The sequence below is a fragment of the Sapajus apella genome, unplaced genomic scaffold (assembly GCF_009761245.1).
Source record: "Sapajus apella isolate SASKATOON/1434 unplaced genomic scaffold, GSC_monkey_1.0 scaffold167, whole genome shotgun sequence".
Taxonomy (NCBI): Eukaryota; Metazoa; Chordata; class Mammalia; order Primates; family Cebidae; genus Sapajus; species Sapajus apella.
In genome coordinates, this window is record NW_022437107.1 from 1,498,264 (window position 1) to 1,524,492 (window position 26,229).

General features: G+C 51.4%; 1 protein-coding gene and 1 long non-coding RNA gene across 4 annotated transcripts; both read right to left on the minus strand.

The window, feature by feature from the left end:
• Positions 1-10,980: 10,980 nt before the first annotated feature.
• LOC116542390 lies at positions 10,981-13,869 on the minus strand (the record flags this gene model as incomplete). Its single annotated transcript, XR_004265200.1, has 1 exon — positions 10,981-13,869. It is a non-coding gene; the product is annotated as an uncharacterized LOC116542390 (long non-coding RNA).
• On the minus strand, positions 10,984-25,830 carry LOC116542389 (stromal cell-derived factor 1). Of its 3 annotated transcripts, none has more exons than XM_032267280.1 (4): positions 25,675-25,829; positions 21,572-21,689; positions 19,429-19,515; positions 10,984-14,121 (listed from the first exon to the last, which is right to left on the minus strand). In XM_032267280.1, the coding sequence occupies exons 1-4, from the start codon at positions 25,733-25,735 to the stop codon at positions 14,106-14,108; spliced, it is 282 nt and encodes a 93-aa protein (XP_032123171.1). In that variant the 5' UTR covers positions 25,736-25,829; the 3' UTR covers positions 10,984-14,105. The 3 variants fall into 3 exon arrangements, with proteins under 3 accessions (XP_032123171.1, XP_032123169.1, XP_032123170.1); XM_032267278.1 differs by lacking the exon at positions 10,984-14,121 and adding an exon at positions 14,128-16,839 and having other exon boundaries at positions 25,675-25,830; XM_032267279.1 differs by lacking the exon at positions 10,984-14,121 and adding an exon at positions 16,846-17,396 and having other exon boundaries at positions 25,675-25,830.
• Between the last annotated feature and the right edge of the window lie 399 nt (positions 25,831-26,229).

Below are 26,229 nucleotides of genomic sequence, written 5' to 3' on the forward strand. Positions count from 1 at the left end.
CCAAACTTGCCAAAGATACTTATTTCCCATCTTATTTTGTTTCACCTTAATGCTGCATGGTATGAATATGTGAACGAAAATGATGAGGAAGGACATGTCAGCACTGGCAATCTAAAACGTGTGCTCTGCTTTATCTGATTCCTGTAAAACAGCTCATGGTGTGTGTTGAAAGGGGACCTAGATGAAAATCTGACTTCCAAACTGCACTGGACATTTCAATTTATCCTTGAAAGCAACCTCTAGGTGGGGGCCAGGTTAAGAGGTGGGCATGGAGGATCCTGGTGGGCAGCTCTCAGCCCTGCTGTTTGTCTTATTTTACTTGGAAACCTTTCCTTTTTTTGATGGGAGACCATCTGGCTATGCTGAGAAGGGATCCGTCTTTGTTACGCTGGCATGAGCTGGTGCTGGGCTCCCTGGCAGGACAGCTGGTGGAGTGAATTTGCTGAAGCTGGGAATCTGAACCCGCAAGAACATGGATGTCCAAACATGTATGTGGAAATCTGTGGTTTGTGAACCATCAGCACAAGTAACAAAGTGTAAAAACCAGAGGAAAGATTTTCTATTCACAGGTAAAAGAGCAAAAATAATATTTCAAACTCTGTCCTTGGCAGCCAACTTACACTTGGATGTGTCCTTCTCTCTAGAACCCTATAGAGACAGGCGTCTCTATGTAGCCACTGAGGTCGCCCCATCCCATTTGAAGTTGTAGGTAAGAGAGCTGCAGTGGGTGTCAATTTACATGTTACCCGGCTGTTTGTTTAAATAGTCTGTTCAACAAGTAATTAAAATGGCTTGCAATGAGGTCATTGTGGTTTAGGGTAGAATTTTAGGAGCTGGAAATTTCCAGGATATTGGGAAGAAGTGGTGACTCTGGCTTATACATTGAGGAACGGAGCTTAAGGCCCTGGATGTGGGGGACACTGGAGGAGGCTGAGCTAGGAATTAGGTGGCCCTGGTGTACCCAAGACCGAGGCCAGACCCCAGAGCACATGCATGTAGGATGATTCCTGAACCCCGACTTCCTAGTAATGTCCTGCCCTTGGGCACCTCAAACAGCCCCGACTACCGCGGCCAGAGCACACTGGGGAAAAGTTTAAGTAAGGCAACTGCAATCTTGAATCCCTGCTTGACCTCCAGCTATGGAAAGTCTTTAACACAGGCAGCCAAAGAGATGTCACCAAGAGCACCTGTCACTTCACTAAGAGATGAGTGATGGCAACAGACATAGGTATCCAGAGAATTGAGGGAAGATACATACTTGAAGGAGTCCAGGGGCAAAGCCAGGGAGGAGAATCTTACCTTAACGCTGCGTACTCTGACCAGACAGCATATCCAGCCTCAAGGCCCCAGTGCTAGCTCAAGCCAGCACAGGTAGAGGTGCTGGGGAGGGACCCAGGTGTGATGGGCAACCCTAGGTGGCCCTGTGCAAGTCACTCTCTTTCTCTTGCCTCCAGAGCAGTCAGCCCTGCATGTGGCACAAAACTGGCACAGGGAAGAATTAGCTGGCATCGTTTTTATTATTATTATCCCTCTAAGCTTTTGACCAGCCTCCTGGCTCCTGTGTTCATACTAACTGGTCAAGGCAGAGTCTAGCCATTCCTTTTCCAATTCCAGAATGCATTCCTAGCCCCTCCCTTCTTGAGCTCAGGGCTGCTCAGGACCCAGGCCCCGTGTCAGCCAACATTGTCACATCTCATGGCCCTGCATGTGCCAGAACCCTTGAGAGTCCAAGTCATGCCACCCTGCACTCTGGGGCAGCCCACAGCCCAGCAGAAGTGAATTGTCTGATACCCTTTGGGCTCAAGGTGATCCTCTCTCATCATCACAGTCCCTCCCTACCCCTTGATATCTTCATTAATCCCTCCATGGCTGTAGCTCAGACACACAGGATGGAGGAACTGACTGGTGACGCAGACGCTTAATAAAAAATGTGGAGACTCAAGCTTTGGCTACTTTTCTGTACATAGCTTAGGAAAGTGCTCAACTTGCCTGTTTTCTCATCTGCAAAACAGAAATATCATCTCCCCTGCAGGGAGCATTAGTCAGAATGTGCTAAGCGCCTGCAGTGAACGCTAGGTTGGTATCCTTACCTGCACTCAGACTCCAGCTCTCCTGACCTCTGGGCAGTCCGGGGCTGTCCCTTCTCCCTGCTCGGGGTGCAATAGATGAGGAACCACAGACAAGGAAGCCAGGGATTGGAGAGCCTCGGAGACTTTCCAGATGTCCGCTGTGGTTTGTGATGAATGAACACTGACCGCATTGACTGCACGTCTGGCCTTCTTCCTCAAACGCTATGGAACTCGAACTTCTCTCTTCCTGGGCTGGTCTCCCTGCCTGTACCTGGTGTACAGTGAGCATGAGGAGCCCCAGACCAGGCCAGAGATTCAGATGTCCTAGAAAGCAGCTCCGAGTTTGGGTGAAGAGAAGAGACATCCAGGGAGGAAGTGCAGCAAGAACCTAGGGCTCCTCCAGGCTTCCCTGGTGGAAGAGGGGAGGGTGATGGAAGAGGGCTGGAGAAACGGGAGGCTTTGCATTTCCAGCCATGAGCGCACTCTTTGACAGGCTGGCCATACAGTTTATCATTCAAACCAGGACATTGTGACAGAGAAGAGGACTGTCCTTCATTTTGCTGGAACAACGGGCAAATACTGGGACAGTCCAAGGCACTTTGGGATGCATGGTCACCCATTCCTCCAGGACTTTGAAAGGGACCTGAATAGCATCTTGGAGACCGCTGATTGCCCCGGGCAATGACCCCCTCGAATCCCCCCTTGGGGCTCCTGGAGTTTGAGTCCCCACCTTTCCAGGAAGCCATACTTTGGTCCCTGCCCCTTGTGGCTTCCTGAGAAGTCAGCCTTTCCCCATGGACCAGGCTCCCTGAGAAGGTTCTGTGGTGGGGTTCAAGATGAGCCACACTCATCATTGGGTTTGTGTATACAAGAGCACTAGGGTTTTTGACCACAACCTACAATAAGCATCGTATTTTACATCATCATCATCATCATGTGTGCGCACCAACACCCACACCCATACCCCCCCAAACACAATCAAGACTGGTTCTTCCCCTTAGTAGATGTGACATATGCCAAAATTTCCCATTAAATTCTCTTCTTTCTTTTCTATTTGAAAATACATTCTTCTTTCTTTTCTTTTTTATTTTTTAAAATTGCTGCTTCTCCCAGGTTATGTTAATTTCGCAGCCTGAGTTTGTCCAGCATTTCCCATAAATGGACTCTCACTTGAACCTGGGAAATATCCTTGGGACATCTAAGATAAACCGTGGACCTGAGCCAGGCAGCCCCTGTGCTGCCACCTCTGCCGGGGACACCGCCTTGCAAACCACAAGCGAAGGTTGTGCATTGCATTGTCCCCGAGCAGCCCAAGGTTGGACTCCTGCTCCCATGTCCCAGCTCCGAGACGCGGGGCTCACGGCTGCTCTGAGGCCCCGTGTCGGTGTCCATCACGTGGAGAGGCTGGGACCTCGTGGGATTGTTGGGACAACTGGAGAAGACGGCACCTAAGAGTACTGTGTGGGCCTGGCAAGCACAGGCTGTCCCAGAAGGCACGTGACCCACGTACTGGTTCGTCCCCAGCAGGAGCTCTGTCTTGAACTAAGGAAACACGCAGTGAATGCATTAGGCCCCAGTTCCCCTTGGCCTCCTGAGCAGGGGGAGGCCCACACGGGCTGGAGGGCAGGTGCTCTCTCAGAGGAGGAACTGGAACGAGCTGGTCCCTGGCAGGCCTCCTTCCCAGGCAAAGGCACCAACAGGGCCCTGGAGGGTTCCCACAGTGGCTGGAAGGAAAGCTGCCTCCCCTAAGGTTCAGGAATGCCCAGAATGGTTGTTTTCTCACGACTTACAAGCCCATGTGACCCAGGCTGAGGATCCCATGTTTGGGGAAGTGCCTGGGAAGGGGAAAGGACAAGGGTAGCCTGTGGCTGCATCTGGGGCCTTCCAGACTGACCAAGGCCGGTTGCTCCTTCTCCCCAGCAGCGTGTCTGGCTGCAGCACAGAGTTTGGCTGCTGCCTGGAAAAGCTGAGCACAGCCACCACTGCCAGCCACAGCCCTGAGCTCTTGGCCTTTCCATCAGCTTCTCCCTGGAGGCTGGCCATCTTGCTCAGGTCTGGCTGGCAGCATCGGCCTTTAGGCCAAGCCAGCAGCAGCCAGGGTGGACGGAGGCCTTCACCCAGCAGGGCAGTGGGGAAGGCATGGAGAACCCTAGAGGGGAGGCAAGGGGGTCCTACGGTCACAGGATCAGGTTTGGAGCCAAACAGACTCATGTCTAAATCCTCACTCTGTCACTTCCCAGCTGTGTCCATTTTGGGGAAGACTCAGCCTTGGCTTCCAGTACAGGTACTGATTTTGTGGAGAACTACACTTGGTGATGTCTCTGGAATCCTGCCCTCTGGGGCCCTGGCTATGTCCTGAGGTCTGGCCAGCCACCCACTGCCCCATGTCAGGCCTGTGCTGAAGCACCAGCAGCAGAGGAATGGGACCTGTGGCAGCTGTGGCAATCCCCTGGGGCCACCAGCAGCAATGCCCAGACCAGCTGTGTCTGTCCCAGTTCTGGCACCTGCAGTTTGCACAAGCAGCATGTGCAGGTGCCCCTGGGAGCAGGGAAGCCTTGGAGAGGGGTGCCTCTGGGGAAGGGTTGATTCTTTGATTTAGGCTCACGAGGAATAAACCCTATAGTAGTGTTTCTCATGCTCTAGGACTCCGGGGGAAGTGCCAGACACAGGGCTAAGTCTGCAGAAGGAGCAGTGCATATAATCACTAATATACAAACATTGGAATGAGATGGATACCAGTGTGACCTTGGGTGTGCAAAGGAATGCTCTAACCTGGAGGTGAGTTGCTGCCTTCATTGAAGAGATGAGTGAAGAAAGCTTCTAACATCCAGTTTAGCTATTGTGCTATTGTGTCATTCCGAAATTACAGTAGTACCTTCTTTTTTTATTATTTTGCTTTAAGTTCTGAGATATATGTGCAGAATGTGCAGGTTTGTTACATAGGTATACACATGCCATGGGGGTTTGCCGTACTCATCAACCTGTCACCTATATTAGGTATTTCTCCTAATGTATCCCTCCCCTATCCCCCCACCACACTACAGGTCCCATTGTATGATGTTCCCCTCCCTGTGTCCATGTGTTCTCATTGTTCATCACCCACTTATGAGTGAGAACATGCGGTGTTTGGTTTTCTGTTCCTGTGTTAGTTTGCTGAGAATGATGGTTTTCAGTTTCATCCATGTCCCTGCAAAGGACGTGAACTAATCTTTTTTTACGGCTGCATAGTATTCCACGGTGTATATGTGCCATATTTTCTTTATCCAGTCTATCATTAATGGGCATTTGGGTTGGTTCCAAGTCTTTGTTATTGTGAACAGCGCTGCAATGAACATACGTGTGCATGTGTCTCACCAACATCAAAGACCAAAGGTAGATAAATCCACAAACATGAGGAAAAACCAGCACAAAAAGATTGTAGTACCTTCTATGTGCCAGCCACAGCAACTGATAGGCAAACACAATAGACCAAGTCCCAGCTTGCTGTGCAGCATGGGGAAGTAGGCAAGAAACGAACAGATGTGGTCAGGCAGTGGGATGGAGAAGAGCAGCAGCAGGAGGCCAGGGTGCAGCAGCAGGGGAGGAGGAGGGGGCCCCTGCAAAGACTTTTCTGACAAGGCCATGGTGAGCAGAGGCTGCAGGAACGGAGGGGTAAACCACGTGATCATATGTAGGCCAAGAGACCACCTACTGCAAAAGTTCTCTGCCAGGGGTGGGCCTGCTCTGTTGAAGTGAGAGAAGAAAGCCAATGTGGCTGGAGCAGAGAGGGCTGAGGTCAGACAGGTGCCAAGCCAGTGCGGTAAACCTTTGTAGACTATTACACCGCGTGGGCTGGGAAGCCACTGGAAGGCTTGAGGAGGCATCATCACAGGCCACTCCAGCCGCTTCTGAATGAGCCCGAGGGTAGACAGTCAGGGGCTAGCACAGTGATTTAGGCAGGAGACCCCTGTGACTTGAACCAAGACAGTAACAATGAGAAGTGATTGGATTCTGAAAATATTTTCACGATAACTAATTGGTTTTGTTAATGGTTTAGCTTGGGGTTGTGTGAGAATAAAATCAATTAAAGATAAATATGAGGGCTTTGGCCTGAACCACTGGAAGGATGGAGTTGCCATTTGTAGAAATGGGGATAAGCAGGTGGAAATTCAGTTTCATTCTGCATATGGTGCATTTCAAAGGAGGAGCTGGGTGTACAGTTCTGGGCTAGAGATGGCACTCTGGAATTCCTTCATGTTTCCTTGGTGTTCAAGGTCAAAAGAGCAAGTGAGTACAACTGGTGCTCAAGAAGAGCTAGGGCCAGGTGTGGTGGCTCACACCTGTAATCCCAGCACTTTGGGAGGCTAAGGAGGGCAGATCACCTGGGTTCAGGAGTTGGAGACCAGCCTGGCCAACATGGTGAAACCCCACCTCTACTAAAAATACAAAAATTAACCAGGCCTGGTGGTGTTGGCCTGTAATCCCAGCTGTTCAGAAGGCTGAGGCAAGAGAATCGCTTGAACCCGGCAGGCAGAGGTTGCAGTGGGCCGAGATCATGCCACTGCACTCCAGCCCGGGTGATAGAGTGAGACTCTGCCTCAAAAAAGAAAGAAAAAGAAAAAGATGAGCTAGGAGCACTGAGACTTGGGTACTCTCACGCTGAGCTGTCTGGAGGAGAAAGAGGAAGCAGCAAAGGGGAATGAGAGGGTGTGGAGCCAAAGAAACGAGCAAGAGTGGCCTCCTAAAGGCCAAGTGGAAAATGTGCTTCAAGGAGGGTGGTCAACAATGTCAGGCCATGCCAAGGGACCGAGGAAGCTGAGCATTGATAACTGGCCTTTGGATTTCCCAGCATGGGGCTGACTGGCAGCCTAGTGCCTGAGCAGCTCCAGGGCGTGTGTCGTAGGGTCAAAATGCTAATGGAAGTGGGCTCATGGAGGGGAGAGGTGGAGACAGTGGACACGGGGAACACAGACAACTCTTTTGAGGGCTTGTGTGTGATGAGAAGCAGAGATACTGCAGAAGATGCAGGAGAATATAGTTCAGAGATCGTTTTCAATGTGGCTTCGCTTTGTTTTTGATAGGAGGTTGTATAACATGTTGGCAGGTTAATGTAAGCAGTGAGAAAATTATGATGTAGAGGAAAGGGGAAGTCAGGAAAGGCATCCTTGTGCAGGTGAGGAATGCTGGTCTCCACATCCCAGGTGCTGGGTGGCTGGGAGGGAGGTGACAGCAGCCAGAGTGCATACAGATTGGATGGGTGGGTGTATGAGAGGTAAAGCTTGCGAAAACCCCCTTCTTCTTTTTGAAGTTTGAGGGTACACGTGCAGGTCTGTTGTATAGGTGCACTCGTGTCTTGTGGGTTTGTTGTACAGGTTAGTTCATCCCCAGGTATTAAGCCCAGTATCCATTAGTTCTTTTTCCTGATCCTCTCCCTCCTCCTACTCTCCACCTTCCGACAGGCCCCAGTGTGTGTTGTTCCTCTCTATGTGTCCATGTCTTCTCATCATCTAGCTCCCATTTATAAGTGAAGAACATGTAGTGTTTGAGAAAACCCCCTCCATGATGCTTCCTTTCATTGCGTGACAGAGGAAGCCAGGTCACGAGCTGTGAGTTGACAAAGGAGAGGAGGAAGAAAGCTTAAGGAGAGAGAATGAAAGCATGGAACAAGCCTCCAGGAGTAGGGAGAGCAAGCACAAGGGCTGCGTAGGATCAGGCTGCTATGAGGACCTGCTGGAGGTTGGTATTATGAATTTTGAGAGTGGACAGCAAGAAAGAATTATTTCTAAGCTCTGATCAGCTTTAGAGGTGCAGATCCAGGGTGGACTGAGTGAGACTTGGCTGGAGAAGTTTAAACAGCAGTTTGAAGGGCGCCAGCTGCATCCTTCATTCTAAGCCCAGGGCTCTTTCCACTCAGCTGCCAAGTCCACAAGTCCCTCTTTCCACCCCAGTCCCCTCCATTCATAGCAAGAATAGGAGGGTTGGGGGTCCAGAGGCTTCATCTATGGCTTCACTCAGCTTTGTTTCTGTTTGGTTTCATGGGCCAAGAGGTGGACACAACTCCTTATGTTCTTACCTGGAGCAGGGCAATGGCCTTGAAATCTGAGAGCAGCTAAGATGGGAACCGTAGGGCTGGGCTCTTAACTTGACCAGAGGCTGCCACCCAAGGCCTGGTGCTACCTAGCAGCCAGAAGAGTCAGCTCACTCATCAAGTCTGTGAAACACCTGTGACTAGGCACTGGGAGGTAACCCTGAAAAGGCATTATGGAGCTTTCTTCTAGTGGGGGATGCCTAGGAGCAGACTCCACCTGAGGACAGCTGAGGACTTGGCCATCTCCAGCTTGCTCGGCTCAGTAGATACACAGGCTGTGCGGTAGGTCCCAGCCTTCCCTACACACACCTGGTGGCTGGGCCAGAGCTCTCCCAGGCTGACCGGTGTTCAGCCGTCTTTCCACAGCTGATGCGGGGCAGGCAGGGTGGATGCTGCATGGTTCCTGTGTGCCTTATGTGGGGAGAGGGTTGGGGAGTGCCTCTGGGTATTTGATTGATCCTAATGTGTAGCAGCAGGGCTAGCGAATCTGCGTGGTCTAAATCAGGGTTCCCCAACCCCCAGGCTGCAGACCAGAAGGGGCCCATGGCTTGTTAGGAACTGGACTGCCCAGCAGGACGTGAGGGGTGGGTGAGGGAAAATTACCACCTGAGCTCCTCCTCCTATCAGATCAGCAAGGGCATTAGATTCTCCCAGGAGTGAGAACCCTGTTGTGAACTAAGCGTGCGAGGGACTTAGGTTGTGTGCTTCTTATGAGAATATATCTCATGCCTGATGCTGTGAGGTGGAACAGTTTCACCCCAAAATCACACTCCCCCCACCCTGCACTGTCTGTGGAAAAACTGTCTTCCATGAAACCGATCCCTGTTCCAAAATGACTGGGGACCGCTTATCTAAATGGTCTTTCATTGGAGCTGGCTAATTGACCTTGGTGATGATTATTTGAGTATAAATAGCAGAAATCTTCATTTTAGCTCCGAGGGGATTTACTTGGAACACACAGAACCTAAGGCGGGGAGTGCGACTGGACCTCACCAGTGACCAACGCCCTCCGAGGTTCTCTAGGCCCTCCATAGGCAGGCACAGGTTGCTTCCCTCTAGGGCTTCCTGGTCTTGCATCCCCATTTCTGTCTCTGAATCTGTTTCAAGCAGGGTGGGGGGGTTCCCTCTGCTTCTGCCTCCTCGCGGCCCACACTCCAGAGTGCCCAGTCCTTAGCTGCAGGACAGAGAAAGGGGGCAAAGCCCAATGCTGTTGAATCACAGCCCTGCATTCCTGTGACAGAAAATCAGACTGGCTTGCAGTGCACATCTGGTGTCCACTTCATGCAATCAGCTGTGCTGAGGGGACCCCATCACCATGGGGGTCCCAGCTTTCTAAGTTGTGTTGTGCCTTCCACGAGTGATGGGAGAGAGGAGGCTGAAACCAGTGCCTTGTGCCCTCCATGCCAGGCTCCCTGTGTGAGCTGTACCCTCGGCTTCTAGAATAAGCCCCCTTTCCAATTCACAGGAGGACATCACCTGGGCTCTCCATGCCAGCCCTTATGGGCTCAGTAGACCACCCCTCCAAAGAATTCACTTTTCTCAGGTCTCACCTTCACCAGCGCTTTTTAAGGTAGTCCTCGCTGATGCCTAAGTTAGGGGTGTTTTCTACTTTAAGCTTCCCTGATGCCTGAATGCACCATACTATATGAAAATACCCAGTTGAGCCGGGCGCGGTGGCTCACGCCTGTAATATCAGCACTTTGGGAGACCGAGGCAGACAGATCATGAGGTCAGGAGATCGAGACCATCCTGGTCGACATGGTGAAACTCTGTCTCTACTAAATATACAAAAATTAGCGGGGCCTGGTGGAGCGCGTCTGTAGTCCCAGCTACTTGGGAAGCTGAGGCAGGAGAATTGCTTGAACCCAGGAAGCGGAGGTTGCAGTGATCCAAGCAACTGCACTCCAGCCTGGGTGACAGAGCAAGCCTCCCTCCATCTCAAAAAAGAAAGAAGAAAAATACTCACTTCATTGCACCGCACCCGCTGGACTGCAGGCTCCATGGAGTCAGAGCAAGTGTGTCTTGCTCCCCACACTCCTGTGGTGCAGGAGTGGCATCGCAGCTATTGCTGGCTGAGTAAATGAGGGCAGGGTGCAAGCATGCCAAGGCTCAGACTTTCTGATGCCAGGTCATTTTGAAGGGTCAGCCCACTGTTAATTCCTGGTGCCAGGACAGCGGTGTGGCATGCTGGAGATAGAGGGAATGTGATCCAGTGACTTCTCCCCGTCCTTTAGCTGAGGGGCAGGCTCAGCTTCTAGGTCACTTCCAGCTGCAATGGTCTCTGCACTGTTAAGGGGCTCAGCACAGGCAGATGTGGGTCTTATTCCAGCTCTGTGGACCCCAGGAAACAGGAGGTGGGGAGAGGGAGCAAAATGGGGAACTTTCGGGGTGGAGGGGTGGGCTTTGTCCTGTCCCTCCAAAGCTAGCTGATTCCACACACTCTCCCAGTCTAATCTTCTCGACCCTTGGCAGTAATAAGCTTTGGTGTTGTAGCTGAGAGACTGGAGCTCGGAGAGATCAAGGGATGTGTCTCAAATCACAGAGGGAGTAGAGAGTGAATGGAACGCAAGCCCCAGTCTGCTGATCTTCACCCCTGCACAGGTCCCCTGACACCACGCGGCCCTTCCTGGCCAGCTCTAACCCTTCTCCCTGCTAAGGATCAGCTGTCCAGGAGAGGCAAGTATGCCTCCAGAATTCTCATCTGTGATTAGCGTGATTATAATGGCCTGTTTTCCATGAACCACTGTAGCCAGGATTCCACAACCCTCAGTGCTGGGTCTGAGGGGAAAAAAAGCATGTTCAGAGAATTCCAAGTAGTAACACTAATTTCAAACTGTTGGTGGCTACGTTTGAATACAGATCTTTATTAGGAAAATTATAAGTGCATATACATTTTTTCATTGGTATGACTTCAAAGTAGAAATTGTTATTTCTCCAAGAATTGTTTCTTATTTATTTTTAAAGCACACTGCATATAGGAATCGGCCTTCTCCTGGACCACTTTCACATTATCTGGGAGATGCAATGGAAACAATACGAAATACAGTATTCATCACATTTAACACTGAACCCTTTACTGCTCAGAGACCGAGAGTCCAGCGAGGTTGCAAAATAAATTTTCAACATGGTTTTGTCACCTTGGCCATGTCAGTGGTCTGCTTAGGGAATCTGGAGGTTTCTAGGGAGCATTTCCCAGAAATGGGGCTCCTTCAGAATGGGTCAGGGAAGCTCTGTAGAAGGATCAGAGCACTCAGATACTAATCCCGCTGGAAAAGGGTCTATCGCTTGAGAAAGGCAATCAACTTCCAGTCAGGGAGCCCATGGTGACAATGACAGAAGATCACACCATGGAAGGATCAGATAAGATCCAAGGGAAAAATTTAGAATATCTAAGGCTGGGGGTTGGGTGGGGGGGTTGTGACCTTTGGCTATTCAGCCCCTCTTCTCCAAGCTGAACCTTTTTTCTCAGCAGGTAATCTCTAATAACAAGCAGAGGGCTCTCCGGAGCTTCTCGCTGGCATCTCAGTGCCCGACCAGAGGGGGACACACAACAGCACAAACACATGGCACAGACTCGATCCCAACACACAGCCTGTCCGTGAGCCCTGGCCCCTTCCTCTGGGTCCTGATGAAGAGCTGGCAGCGAGGGCCTCCCTGGAGGTTACAGGGAGCCCAAGGGAATGTCAGGTAGAGGCAGAACCAGGTCCCAGAGGGGCAGCTGAGCGATCCCTAGTCAACCCCTAGCTGATGCACTTGACTAGCAGTTTGAAAGCAAAAAGAGACTCAATTACAAGAGACCTTTCCCTTGCAAATGGAAGAGTGCATTTAAATGCGTATTGCTTTAGCTGGGCAGTCTCTACCAAGGGGCTGATTGTTAGTAGAGGAATTGTTGTGCAAATAAATTTCCCTGCAGTTTCTACTCTTATCTATTTTCGCCCATGGAGGCGAAATAGAAACGATTCCTTCCCTGACTGTAGTCAAGATTTATGGTCAAGTTTGTTTCCTCAACCAAAAATTCAATGGTCTTGGTTCATGGCAGCAGATACATTCAAGTTCTTATGTGACAGATTTTAAAATATCTTGGTTTACCTTGATGATGACTGCCCCACTGAAAACTCAATTATACTGCTATAATGACAGGTTAATTTCCAAAGGTTTTGAAAGAGTTCTGTTTCTTTATAACTAGTAAAGATTCCTCAGGTTCTATTTTTTCAATATAACATAGCTGGATTGAGGATTTAAATTTTTAAGGAACAATTTTGGTGGATGAATTTGCCTTCTGCCATGAAGATCCAATTAGAAATATTTTTGAAAATACTTAACATGTTACTAGTTATCCTACAGATTATTAAATTCAAAAGCATTTACAATTCAAGATTACATCACTATAATTTACTCCCTACATGTTACATACAGTTTCCTTGCTTTGACTTCCTTGTTTTCCATTTTCTTCATTAACTTTTTTTTTTTTTTAACCGTGGAAAAGTATTAGTAAGACTGAATGAAAAACAAAACAAAAAACCCTGAAGTGCTTGCCTTTGTCAAAAGCGAACATTTTAAGTGGTTTACTGCAGCTCTACCGACTGCCCTCAGTGGAAGGGGAACATGCCAAAAGTCAGCGGGGTTGACTTACTCCTCACACAGCACATCATTCTCTTATAGGAATGTCCTGCGGAAAAGGCTGGAAGCACAGGTGACATGCAGCAGCAGAGAGGGCCCAGGGAGGAAGGCAGAAGATGATGGTGTTGCCAAATGGTGTAGAAGATGAGGTTAGATGTGAATTGGGAAGGAATCTTCATGGGTTTTAAAAACCAAAAACAAGTTGCAAATGCTTGTTTTCCTCAAGCAGTGCTGGGCTTGGCCCCAGTTTGAAGGTACTGACAAGTGAGAGAGCACTGAGGGGCAGACATCCTCTGGGGTCAACTCTTGTGCACACTGAATTCCCTTGGGCTCTGCCCATGGACCCACTATGGCTTTGTCATCAGTGGGGGGACCAAGGCAGTTCACCCCAAAGGACCATGGCTCCGATCAGGACCACACTCAAAGGGACCAAGGGGCATCACCTCGCTCAGCGGCTGCATACGGGGAACAGTTCATGCACTAAGACACTGTTCACAGAGGACACTGGCTTTGAACAAAAACACAAGATTGGACAATGGACAATATTCCAAACAAGACACAGTTGTGCACAGTGTTTTCAGGTAACACAAGACATTTTCATTTCTTGCTTGGTGCACAGTTTACATGAAAGCTTTGGTCCTGAGAGTCCTTTTGCGGGGCCATGGAGACAGTCTCGGACACACATGACGATGGATGAGACACAGAATGATGAGCGGAACGTGGCGGATGTGGAGGTGCTCAGGATGAGGGCTGGGTCTCACTCTGCCCTGGCCTCACACTGCTGCCTCAGCTCAGGGGAGCCCTGCCACCCTCCCAGAAGAGGTAGACCTGGCTCCCATGTGGATGGAGAAGAGGGTGAGCCTCATGTACAGCCCTCCGCCATCCCATCCCACAGAGAGCAGGCTTCACTAGGCTTTGCCCAGGATAACTGGTCCTGGCACCCCCAGGCATCCCTCCTGGTGGCCCTCCAGCCTAGGGCTGACCATGGGGACGAGGCTCCCTCAGCCCAGGCTCCCCGCCTGCACAGCTCAGAGAATACAAAACCCAGTAGCCCTGAGTCAAAGGATCGACTCCATGGAAAGACACTCTATTAAGGCAAGTACAATAATGGCCTTAGGCTAACCTCCTATGTGTCACCAGTGATATTGGATAATCAAACTAAATGAAAAATAAATGTCATATATTTTGCTACATAACCAAATGGTGAAAATATGACAAAGTGTGCAAAACAAAGCCCTTGGCAATGCCTGGGGCCCTGCCCTGGCAGGGGAGGCTGTGGCGGGCCCTTCCCTAACACTGGTTTCAGAGCTGGTCTCCTACTGTAAGGGTTCCTCAGGCGTCTGACCCTCTCACATCTTGAACCTCCTGTTGACAAGAACAGAGGGAAACACCATTAAGGCAGGTTCCCCCCACACCCAGCGGACTCCAGCAGGGCGGCTGCCTGTGTAGAGACCCTGGGGCCGCTCCGTACTTCCAAGTTGCCACCTTGGCCATGCATCTCCCTTCAGAGACCCTGGGACAGCAGAGGGGAGGGGAGTGCGAGACGCAGCCAGGCTGAAGCAGAGGGACTGATGGAAAGCGGGAAGCAGAGAACTGACACGCAGCAAGCACTGGGCGTGGCAGACGCACGAAGGCACAGAAAGGCCCGTCTGAGCAGTCACATGACGGGGACAGGGCATACTGCTTACTCGGCACTGGCATGGGGCTGAGGCTCAGGATGCTACTGCCCTGCATCCTGGCCTCAGCCCTCCCAAGAGACACTTCCATGGCTTCCAGCAACCCCTTGCCCACTGGGTCTCTCAGCCAGGTGCCATGCCACTGCAGGTGGCCCCAGGTGGGGCTGCTGGAGGAGTCACAGGGGTGGGTGCACAGGCTGCCAGGACTTCCCAGGAGGAATGCATGCTGGACCTAGCAGTGACCATGGTGCACCTCTCATTTGGTGCTGACAGGCATAAGCACTTCCAACTTTCAACCCACCAGGTATCCCCGTCGGGCTCTTCGCTCTTCCATGGCGACCCTGTCTTCAGTGGTGGGTGTACCACCTGCTCCCAGGAGCTTCACAAGCCACTTGTAAGCCACAGTGAGGCCCTAGGGCCCATGCAATCACATCAAGACATCAAGACAGGATGGACCTTGCATACATTCTCAAGAATGCCCCCTCTCAGTCCCTGCAGACCCTGCTCCCCAGGAGAGGGATGGGTGGGAGGCGGCATTGCTTGTCACTGCAGCAAGCAGTTTGTATCCTTAGGCAGCCCTAGCTGGGCCCTCTGTTCCTAGAGGGCCAACAGCTCTTCATGCTGACCAGGACAGACTGGCCACCCCTCCCCAGGCATGGAGCCCTGCTGCATGTGGAGACTGAAGAAAGCAGGTGAGCATGGGGCCACAGATTGGCCCTCTCAGGGCGCTGCTGTCAGAGTCCCATGGACGAGAGTGACTGCTGGATCCCACGGGAAGGGCGGCAGCCCCAGGAAGCCCATCTGAGAGCCCCGCACCTTAAGAAGTGAGGAGGGCATGGAGACTAGGGCACCCCTGTACCCAGGGCTCAGGCCTGGGGCCCCCCGTGCTGACGAGAAGAACATGGGCCAGGAGAGTTGTCCAGATAAAAGGGATAGCAGCAGGAAACAAAGGTCTTTGGCTGCAGTGTCCTGGGATGCCTCCCCAAGGAGGAGAAGGCATGGCTGTGGTCACAGGGAGCTCATTAAAGCTCAAGGGGACACGGCGCTCCTGGATGGGGGGTGTCTGACATGCAGGGGTCTTGGTGGGTTTTCTCCTGAATTCCATTTGCTTCATCCTCCAACCACTTACTCTTTCTGCATGCATTTATTAAAATTACGACCCAGGATCGGAGCGCAGGGTGGGCAGGTGTTTATCTGAGGTGGAGAAGAGCTGAGAAATTCAATTCTTTTTTCAGAGCGCTACTGAAATTGGGGCCTTGCTCTTCCATCCTCCTGGTCCAGATTAGACAAACTTGGAAAAAAATCTCACACATACTTCTACATGGGCATGGGAGGAGGGTGCAGGAAAGTTCTAGAGCTTAAGTGGTATTTGCTTTAGGCAGTTAAGGTATTTCCCATGAGTGAGGACTGAGGCAGCTGTGCCCTGCAGAGGAGCACACGCCATCACGCAGGAGGCAGGAGGGGACGGCTGGAATCCCCAGGGATTCAGGCCCCTTGCAAAGTTCTGTAGCACATCTGTCCTCCACGTGGGGTACCCGTTTAAAAACTCTAAAGAGAATTGCCCAAAGAGGAGCTCCCTGAGAAGTGTTTCCACATCTGCTCTCTGAGAATGCAGCATTCCGTCTGGCTCACCCCACCCAATCTGTAGAAACCCACTCAGGCTTGGGGGTAAAGCCGCTCCCACAACCCAGGAAGGAGGAGCTGAAGAAGCCCCTTCTCAGGTGGCAGAGTGGTGGAGGGTAAGGCAATGGGTATTTGGAAAAAGCTAGGGCCTGGCCCTAAGGGCAAGTCAGTTTCCACTTGCCCCAAAGGCCACAGAAAGGTGGTGCACCCACTTCCTGGCCAGGACACCTCTGCTGGGCTAGCAGATTGCCCTGAATGCTGGCCAGGTGGCCACAGCCTGGTCTCCACAGGAATGCAGACTGCAAGTGTGTGGAGCTGGTGAGCTCCCCAGTGAGTGCAGGCCTTCTAAGAGAGGGAGTGGAGGGCGGGCTAGGGGGCTCAGCAACCTGAGCATTCCTGGAGATCCCAGGCTATTCTGGAGTGTCCTGAGTGCACAGGCTCTGCATCACAGACCCCCGCCCCCAGTCTCTGCACAACTACTTTCTTCATAACTTAGCAGACCAATAAGGGCCTTAAAAAGCACATGAATACAGGAGCCGGTGTGGCTGGCGGGGTGGCAGAGTGCTGCTCCCCCACGGAGGTCTGAGCCCCTGCCCAGTCTGCATGGGGGTCTGTCCTGGAGGAGGATCAAGCAAATTTACAAAGCGCCGAGAGCAAGTGCATTGTGGTCCATCTCGAGGTGGCAGATAACTAGTTTTTCCTTTTCTGGGCAGCCTTTCTCTTCTTCTGTCGCTTCTTTTTTCCTATCTTTTCTTTTTTCCCCACTTTTTCTTCTCTGCGCCCCCTTAGATAAAATTAGTAGAACCATTAATAATGTGGAAATAAACAAAAGTTTGTTTCAGTCTGCATAAGATTTAACACTGGCCCATATACCAGTTAAACTGTGTCTTCAGTCTCAGGCATGGAGGCCCCTGGTCAAAGCACTGGTTATCAGTAATTCATTAAGATAAACTGGACATTTCCTTCCATTCAAACTAATTTTCAATGGGCTCCTAGAACACCTTTGTGAATGGGTTACAGTGACAGCCAATCTGCCAACCTGAGCCTGGTTCCCACTGGGGACAAGGAATCCATATCACAGGATATGCCCAGGGCCAGGCTGGCCATCATGGTCTTTGTTCCCCTGCCCTGCCCTGCTCTCATGAGATTTTTCCTCCTTCTCAATGCAGGACTGAACTCTCAGCTTTCTCTGAGAAATGTCTGCATTTCAAATTGAATAACATTTTGGAGGCAGAAGGCCCCAGGTTCAGACTGCCATTCAGAAGAAGAGAAAGAAGTCAGTGGTCCCACCTTCTCCTTTCTAGATGCCTGTGAACACCCCCAGGAGTGACTGCGATTGTTCTGGAGAGCAAGGGAGAGAGATGGTTAGCAGAATTTTATTAGAGCAACTGGCTTGTGACTGTCACATTAAAATGATTCAAGCTGAATGGTATTTAATGATTTATGGGGTGAGGCCACCTGTCCCTGTGAAAGCTTGATATTAACCATGGCCTGGAGTCATGGGATTTTTACATGGGAAAATGTGAAAGCTTGATATTACTAGGATTGAGTCTCTGGGGATTACATGGGGATGTTAGGAGAACCAAGGAGGAGGAGGGAGGGGAGAGGAATTAGTGAGTCAAATATTATTCTTCAGAAAACCAGCACTGCTATTTCAATTGGATTAGAAAAAAAAATGATGCAAAAACTTGAGCTGCAGATCTCATCTGCTCGTGAGAAAAGCCCATACACTGGGTCACACATGGACTGTGAGAAGGGGTCTCAGGCACCTGACCACAGGCAGGCTTAACTATAAACCAGAAACATCTATGAGCTCCATCACTAACAACTAATAAATTTTATTTCAGGTAAATAAATTCCCACATACAGTAGGAGGTTTATACCATGAAACAATTAGCATTTTATTGCTAGTGCATATAATGTCACATTTGATACAACTTTAGTACAAGTGAAAAAATACACTGTGGCTAACATTGAAAAGCTGCAATCACATTTATATATCATATTTATTTTTTTACAAATTGCCAGTAGTTTGATATAATAGAGAAGTGTGAACTACTGACATTCATATGGCTCCACTTCAAATATATGAATTGTTCGACTATAAATATATTCTGAAATACATTTGTTTTCTAAAGAAACGTAAAAAAAAAAGTGCACAAAAATATATATAAAAAAATGCCTTGCAAAAAGTTACAAATACCACCAGGACCATCTGTGGATCACATTTATGCATGGAAATGTCATCTTGCCAACAGTTCTGATTGGAACCTGAAACCCTGCTGTGGCTTCAGGAGTGGGTAGTGGCAAGATGCTGGTTTATTCACTCATTTTTTTCACTTCTGATTTCAGAAACCTCAGAGTTTGTAGTGCCTCCTTGGCATACATAGGCTTTAGAGGCAATCACAAAACCAAATTGCTCAAAGTGAGCCCTCTGATTTAAAATTGCATTTCATTCTGCAGAGACTTGTCTTTTGTGGGTAAGCAGGGGGACCATCACATGTCCCCAGGAGAGGGCCAGCTCCATGCTGGAGGAGGCCAAAAACGGATCTCACAGAGGGCCCCAGCTGGCAGGGATAGGCCCTGGGAAGAGAGGAATGCAGGGCACGAGCCCCAGCTACACCCTCCTCCCGGCCGGTGCCGCACTGATCAGGCTACAGAAATGAGAAGCAGAAGCGGGATTAAGCATGCTCTTGGAGGTAGGGAGAGGGTGGGAATGGCTGGGAGAGGGGTCTCTGAGCACAGTGCCAGTGACAGTGGCTTCTACATGGAGCCCACATAGTCAATCGCTGAAGTTGAAAGAGGAGGTGAAAGTGGTGACAGAGCCCAGCCCTGAGTACCACAGAGGCCTTCCTCCTGGGAGGGGCACCGCTGCCGGAGCCTCCCCAGCATCTGGAGGAAGGACACTTTCTCCAGCTCCCTGCTGAGACGCCACCTGACTGTGCCCAGACTCCCCAGGGGAGCAGAGGAGACGCTCCAAAACAAGCCAAATACAGATCTTGAAGTAATCGTTGATTTAAAAAATGAGAATGAGAATGATGATGATTGTGATGATCATGAAGGAACTGACTGCTGGGAAATGCTGTTGGTAATACAATTTCTTAGAAAAGCCCCATAATAAAAGCTCCAACGTGCACGGGTGCGGGACATGGATGAATACAAGCTGCGATATCATACCGTATGCTATAAATGCAGTGTCTAAGTGCTGGCAAACCTCAGGCTCGATCCCAGAACAACGCGCCCACCCCACACGCACACCAGGTCCTCATGAACCAGGGCCCCTCCCCCACATCTTTGCCCTTTCATCTCTCACAAGGTTTTAGCTTTCCTCAAGTGGGTCTGGCAGAAAGTCCTTTTTGGCTGTTGTGCTTACTTGTTTAAAGCTTTCTCCAGGTACTCCTGAATCCACTTTAGCTTCGGGTCAATGCACACTTGTCTGTTGTTGTTCTTCAGCCGTGCCCTGCGGAAACAGAACGGCGATAGTGTGCAGCTGCACCGCAGGAAGGCGCGGCTGCAACGTGCAGGTCCGCCGCCCCAACACCCATCCCGGGCCCTCACTGTCGCCCTGTGCTCCGCTTGGCATGCTCAGGCTCCAGAGGTGCTCGGGTGTGCTGGGGAAAGCTCGGCGCTGGCAGCGCAGGAAGTTCCATTGCAGAGACATGGAAATGTGAACAGAAGCCTTTCCCAGGCAGTGCAGGGGGAATTCATGGAAGCCAGCATTTGAGCTGCCTTTGAAAGGTAAGTAGGAGCTTGGAGAGTAAATGAAGGGGAAGGGAAAAACAGGAGCAAATATGCGAGGGAGGTCATCAGAGCACACAGAGGACACTGAAGAAGGGGGACAGGATGCTCTAGGCACCTGTGGAGGGTAGAATGGAGAGCAACAGAGCAGAGGTTTATTTGGAAGGGTCCTTTTGACCGATATCATCTTGACAAGAGGCCGACTTAAGGATGGGCGTGAGGAAGCCTGGAGGGAGGAAGCCTGCCAAAAGTAACCATCTGAGGGAGAGGGTGAGCAGCCAGGGATGGGCGGGGCAGTGCAGGTGGCTTAGCAGAAAATAGTTTCTAGAAAGATTTTACAAGTTCACTGAATGTTTCTTGGTCTCATTTGTTTTTTTAAAAGTTCACACTTTTAAAAGCATCCCTACACAAAAATTCCCTGGGGAGAGCCTGGATTCATCTTTCTGGATCCCTCGCCCCAATGTCCTAGGTGCCAGGTAATCTCACAAAACTCAAAAACGCCCCTGCACAGCCGCTTAAGGGTCTCTGAGGACAGCTAAGCCCCAGCACAGTGGCTCAGGGGCACCCAGGGAGTCTTCAAGCAGCCTGTACATTATGTGAAGGAGGTGTGCACGCGGCTCCCCACTCCTGCATGGGTGTGGCTTGGAGCAGCACACATTGGGGTGCAAATGTGGGCCCTGCCACTTGTCAGTTTAGTGTCTGCTCAGACCTGAGAATTGGGTTTAGCATCTTCAACTTCAAAGTGCATTTCCAGGCCAGCAAACCAGCATGATGGGAGCTGTAAAGCAGGTCCATGCTAGCTAAAATCAGTATCTTTAAAATACTCTTCACAAGAGAGAGTCTTATATTGTAGGCAAACTAACATTAGTCTTCCAGTGCCGTAAAACATACAGTAAATAACAAACACATTCAAGGCACTAAAGGCTTAACTCAAAACTAAAAACAGTTTTTTAAAATTAAAACAAAATAGTTATGTTTTGGGTGGAAAAGTCTTTGGGAAGTTATAGCTTTGGTTCCAACTCTGTGTCCCCACCCCATTTTTAGCACTAGGACTTTTGAGCAATCAAATCCTTTCCAGGAGACTCCCTGAGCCCTCACCTCCCCGTGTTCAAACACAGGACCTCTTAGAATGAGAGGGCCAAGGTATTGGCTTTCTAGCACATGGCTTTCTTCCTGCACTTCTCCAGTCTTCTGTACCCAGCTGAAATCTGTCTTGTGGATGTGTGATTTTGGTCTTTCTTGTTTCCCAGGCGAATGAAATCAAATGTTAGCGGCTGCCATTCACGTCAAATAACACAAAAACCTCATATGTTGTACTTGAGAAAACGCAGGTAAGTGGGCTGAAAACGCTGAAGTTTCACTCATTGGTTAAAGAGGACTTAAACTGAACGTGGGTCTTGTGAGTTAATGTAGAGCGTCAGATTCCCGAAACTGGGAAGATAGATATTACTGTTACTAGCTAAGGGCTAGCTAGCAATAGGCTTCGGCCAAAACCTTGGTGAAGCCATAGTTTCTCCGGCATCCAGCTGTGCTGTGCTGAAGAAAGAAGAGAGAACTACTATGGGCACAGCAGGGTGCCCAGGTCAAGAGCAGCTTTTAAAATTCATGCCAGGGACCATACTAAAAGTCCTCATGGTAAGAATAGCTGCCACTAATGATGCCAAATTCAAGGCTGGACCCTTGGCTTACATCACTTCTACACCACTAACAAGAATCCAGTTAGATGTTACTATGTTCATTAGATGCAATATCCCTAGGGGATGATATTCAAGACTTACACAATCTGAAGGGCACAGTTTGGAGTGTTGAGAATTTTGAGATGCTTGACATTGGCTCTGGCAACATGGCTTTCAAAGAATCGGCATGGGCATCTGTAGCTCAGGCTGACGGGCTTCCCTAGAACAGGTAAGGAGAACAAAGCAATTTACTACCCTGCCAGACTTTGGTCATGTGTGTCTGGGTCTGCAGCAGTTGGTACAGCAATGAAGGATCAAGAGACGGCATCTCTGGGGTGAGTTCCAGGTGACTGGTGCATTCTGGGAAGGGCCATCTCCTCAGGCAGCACAGTGAGTTCTGGCTGAGCTCAGGCTCAGCTTCTACAAGGCAAGGAGACCAAAAGGCCTGGGGAGAGCAGGACCCTAAGAGGGTAAGGAGATTAAATTAGAAGCCACCTGACAGCAATTATAGGAGATAATGATTTCGGTCCAAGGTACTGAAATTCCCAGTTACTCTTTGTCAAATACATTCCTCAAGGGACAACTGAGAAAGATCTCTCTACTCAGGGAAAAGGAAGGGGGACCAAGAGACTCCAGGCTCCCTAGCCTCACTCCTCTGGCACTGGCCTCTTAGCCAGGAAGCACAGTAGCGTTGAGGAATGCTGCCCTCCCCCCGCCTTCACATTCACCTTAAGCCCTGGAAAGCACAAAAGAATCCTGGCTGGCTTCCTACCTGCGAGTCCCCTGAGAGCAGGCCGAGGGCCCACCTTCTTCTGCCCAGCACTTCCCCCAAGGCTTGGAGATTAGTGGAGCTGGAATCAAATGTGGTTTTCATTGCCTGGGCAGGGATGCTGTAGCCTCAGGAATTTTATTAAGATCTTTGCAAAATCACCAATTTACAAAATGCCATAATTGACACTCATTAGTGTAAATTTGCAAGGGGCTCCTGCAGAACCCACCACTCACCCTTCAAATCTAGAATTGCAAGCCCTGGAGGGCTGGAATTTGTGTGTGCTTTTTGTTTTTTAGTTTTTTTTCCCTTGCAGATTTTATCCAAGCCCCATTTAATACCCCAAATTATTTGAATTTGTGGATCCTTTCATCAGAGAGTCAATGTAGGTCTGAGAACATTTAGTCCAGAGACTTTTTTTTTTGAAGTTTGCTGTTTACAGAGTTCTAAGAGGTCTCTGTGATTCTGAAGTTCTGAACTTTTGGCAAAGAACGCTGGAGAAGTAGGAGGAAATCTTGAGTGAGGGGCACATTTTGTTTTTTTTTCTATAGGCTGCAATCAATTGAGGGATGATGTGGCCTAGGAACAGTAGTGTGTATTTAGCCACAAAGTTGGATCAAAAGCACCATCTCCTTATCCCCAGGGCCAAATGCAACTCCCTGAAAACCAGGAGAAAGGGGGGCATCAGGGTGCTGGTGACTCATGGTACAGGAGAGACCCAGAGCAGCCTTCACATTTATACCTGATCTAACTCCAGAAAGGCACCTCTGGGGCCAGCTTCCTGCAGCTGCCCTGGGACCCTGCAGGGGAAGTCACCACTGCACTGTAACCAGATCACCTGGGAAAGCTATCCCAGGGCCGGGCCCCGAAGTTAAACTCTCCTCTGAGTGTTGTGCCTCCAGGTTTCCCTGGATTTCTTTTGGGCCCTTCTGAGCTGAAGGAGGGGGTGGGTTGGTGGTGAAGCAGGAGAACAGGAGCCCGGTAGTGAAGCACAAGACCCCACCCTGAGCTACGGTGAGCTGGAAGGTATGCTGCCGAGTGCTAGTGCTGCAGCCACCCCCACTGGGGCGGGTGGGGCTATGACTCTCCAGTGCCCAGAAGAGAGAAGCTCCTTTGGCCCCCTAACCAAGCAGTGGTGACCAGGCCAGAAATCAAAGCCTATTTGGAGCTCAACACACAGGCCCTCACTCCTCTCCCCCTCCACCCCCTGGGATTATCCATTTCCTTCAAAAGCAATTCTTATTTCTACTCCCAGAACCTAAGGCCAGGCTGTCAAGCAACGAATTTCAACAGGTCTTTTTAAAGTGACAGAGGCCCCAGGTGTGCTTACCAAGACAAGAGGGCTTCGTGAGCACCTCTCGTGCTCTTTCCTCCAGCTTTTTGTCAGTAAGACTAACTTTCCCAACGATCTGAATGTAACTCCGTGTACGGGGAAGAGTCTTGACTGGCTTTGATGGTACCCGGGATTTGGGACCCGGTGAGCTCTACTCCAGGAGTTTTCACAAAGTCTAATGCAGAGACAGGAGCCCAGCTGGCCCCTCCAAGCAGGCTTGGGAAGGGGACTCACCCTGAGTTTAACGCCGGGAAGCCCAGGACCCAGTTGTCTGATGGAGGTCAGCCAATGAGGGAAGGGCAGGACCCCTGGCCCAGCTCTCTCTGTAGTGCAGCTTGGGGACTAAGTGTGGGGCCAGAGAGCACATAGGCACCTCGAGGTGAGAAAAAAAAAATGCATTCTGGCGATGTGTTCAAGGAGAAGCAGACCTGCCTGGAGCCCAGGCTCCTGCCCTGGTTACTTGACTGCCAGTGGCGCAACTCTGAGAGCCACGCCACCCTTCCCAGGCCAGGAGGAGTCTCGATGCACCCCACGTCTCTGTGCTTTCCCCAGGTCAGCTGCAACCATAACTCAAGGACCGGTTTCCCTCATTCCAATCCTCTCTCCAGCCCTCTAGGAGAGGGGGCAGCACCATTTCCCAGAGTAGTACACTGTGACACCTCCATCCTTACTCCACCGCTCGGTCAATAATCGCCCAAACCAGACCCCTTATAGGAACAGAAGAATATCCAGCAATCAAAACTAGAAACATGTCCGATGACTTGGGGGGCTCATTGGGGAGACACTGACTCAGGGACTTTTCGAAAACGACAAACATTCCCAATTGCCTTCAATCTGTCCTTAACACCTCTCAGCCAGTCCGTCACGAACCCGGGAGGCCCAGCCTCACCTACCCGGCTCAGCTGTGCGGGCCCTACTCGCACTAGCGCGCAGTCCACGGCCGGGGGGGACGCCGGAGCCGCGTCTGCAGGAACCCAGAGGAGGGATCTGGGCGCGCTGGTCCCGCACAGCTCGCGGCTGCAAGAGAACTCAGGGTGTTCTTCAACTCTTTGCAGGAAACTTCACAGAAAAAAACGCGCAGCGACCTGAGCCACACGGTTTTGTTTTCTGTGTTAAGAGGCAAGTTTATTTTGGTTTACAGCGGTGTCCTGTGACAGCGCAGCGAGTTTCTCTTCAGCCAAAGAAAAGAAGAAAAGCCCTCTCCCAGTGAAACGGGAAACCACGGTTCCCAGTGGCCCAGGGCCTTGGAGATAGAAGTTGCTGAAGCTCTCATTCCGGGGCAAAGCGCTCGGTCGGCTGGTGACAAAAGTGCCAGTCTGCAGGTGTGTTTGGGGAGCTGACGAGGGGGCGTGCGAGGCCCAGAGGGCCCCTGGGCCTCCCACAGGAGAATCCGAGAAGAGGCAGGGACGCAGCGGCTGGACGCGCGCCCAGGTCCGCGTCGCTGCGGACCGCAGAGCTGTGCAGAAGCGCGGCCTGGCGAGTGGCACAAGCCCGACAGCTGCGCAGCGCCGCCCGCCCGCCCGCCTGCGCCTGGCCCAGAGTCCCACAAGAGTGCGGGGAAAGGATCGGCTTCGCGGGGAGCAGAGGCCGCGCGGCTGCATCTGACCTCACATATTCAGGTCGCGGCGTGAGATGAACTTTGCAAAGCGCTCACTCGCCATGCACCGCCGGACCTCCAGCACTGTGCGCAGCAGGACCTCGGAGCCCATGAGCCGCTGGAAACGTAGCCCCGCGCAGGAAGACACTGGCTGGTGGGTGGTGGAGCAGGGGTTTGGGATCCGCGGCTCCCCACCCCCTCGCCTTCCCGCGCCGGCCTCGAACGCTCCCTCGGGGCGTTCCTGACTAGTTATCTAGCCTGACCTCCTCTGCAGCCCGCTTGAGGTCGGGCGGTCGCTCTCTGCGGGTCACAAAACCTCGGCGCAAAAGTGGGGCTTTGGAGGCGACACCGTGCCGGAGCGCCCCGCGAGGCGGACTTCCTCTACCCCCACTGTGTTGGGCAACGCAAACTGCCGGCACAGGCAGAGGAGCCGCGGCCCCGCGCGGGGCGGGAACGGGAGCCGGAGCCCAGAGCCTTTCTAGGGCCTCCCAGCCGAGCGCACTCACCGTCGCTGAGGCAGAGCGCGGTCAGCACGAGGGCCAGCACGACCAAGACCTTGGCGTTCATGGCGCTGGCGGGCAGACAGAAGAGCGCGAGACGCGGGCCGGACGCGGAGCGGGTGCTGCGGCTGATGGAGAGTGAAAGTGCGGCGGCGGGAGGCGCTCGCCCGGCGCTTTAGAGCAGGCGGGGCGGGGCGCTGCGCACGAAGAGGGGCGGGCCTGGAGCGGAGTCCTGGTGTGGGCCAGGGTATCTGAAGCGCGTCCCCCTCAGCGGCGCCCCCCGCCCTTCCTCCGCGCCCGCTGTGCTTCGGGGCCGCGGTGCGCTCCGGCCTTTGACCTTCTCCAGCTCCGCTGGGACCCTGACCGCGGGCCGGGTCTGCAGTGAGTGTACCCTGCACCGCGGGCCCGGGTGACGCCGGCTAGAGGGCCGCTTATTGTCCCTGTGACAGGGCCTCGCTGGAGAGACTGAGGCCCTTAAGCAGAAAGTGAGGCACGGGTGGAAAGCTGCGGGACCAGGCCTTTCAATGGCGGGAACTGAATAAGAGACAATGAAAAGCAAAC

Coding starts and splice junctions, on each gene's coding strand:
- LOC116542389 (XM_032267278.1), bottom strand. CDS start 25,735: ATGAACGCCAAGGTCTTGGTCGTGCTGGCCCTCGTGCTGACCGCGCTC. Junction 21,690..25,674: donor CGCGCTCTGCCTCAGCGACG/GTGAGTGCGCTC, acceptor TACCTGTTCTAG/GGAAGCCCGTCAGCCTGAGC. Junction 19,516..21,571: donor AACTGTGCCCTTCAGATTGT/GTAAGTCTTGAA, acceptor CTGTTTCCGCAG/GGCACGGCTGAAGAACAACA.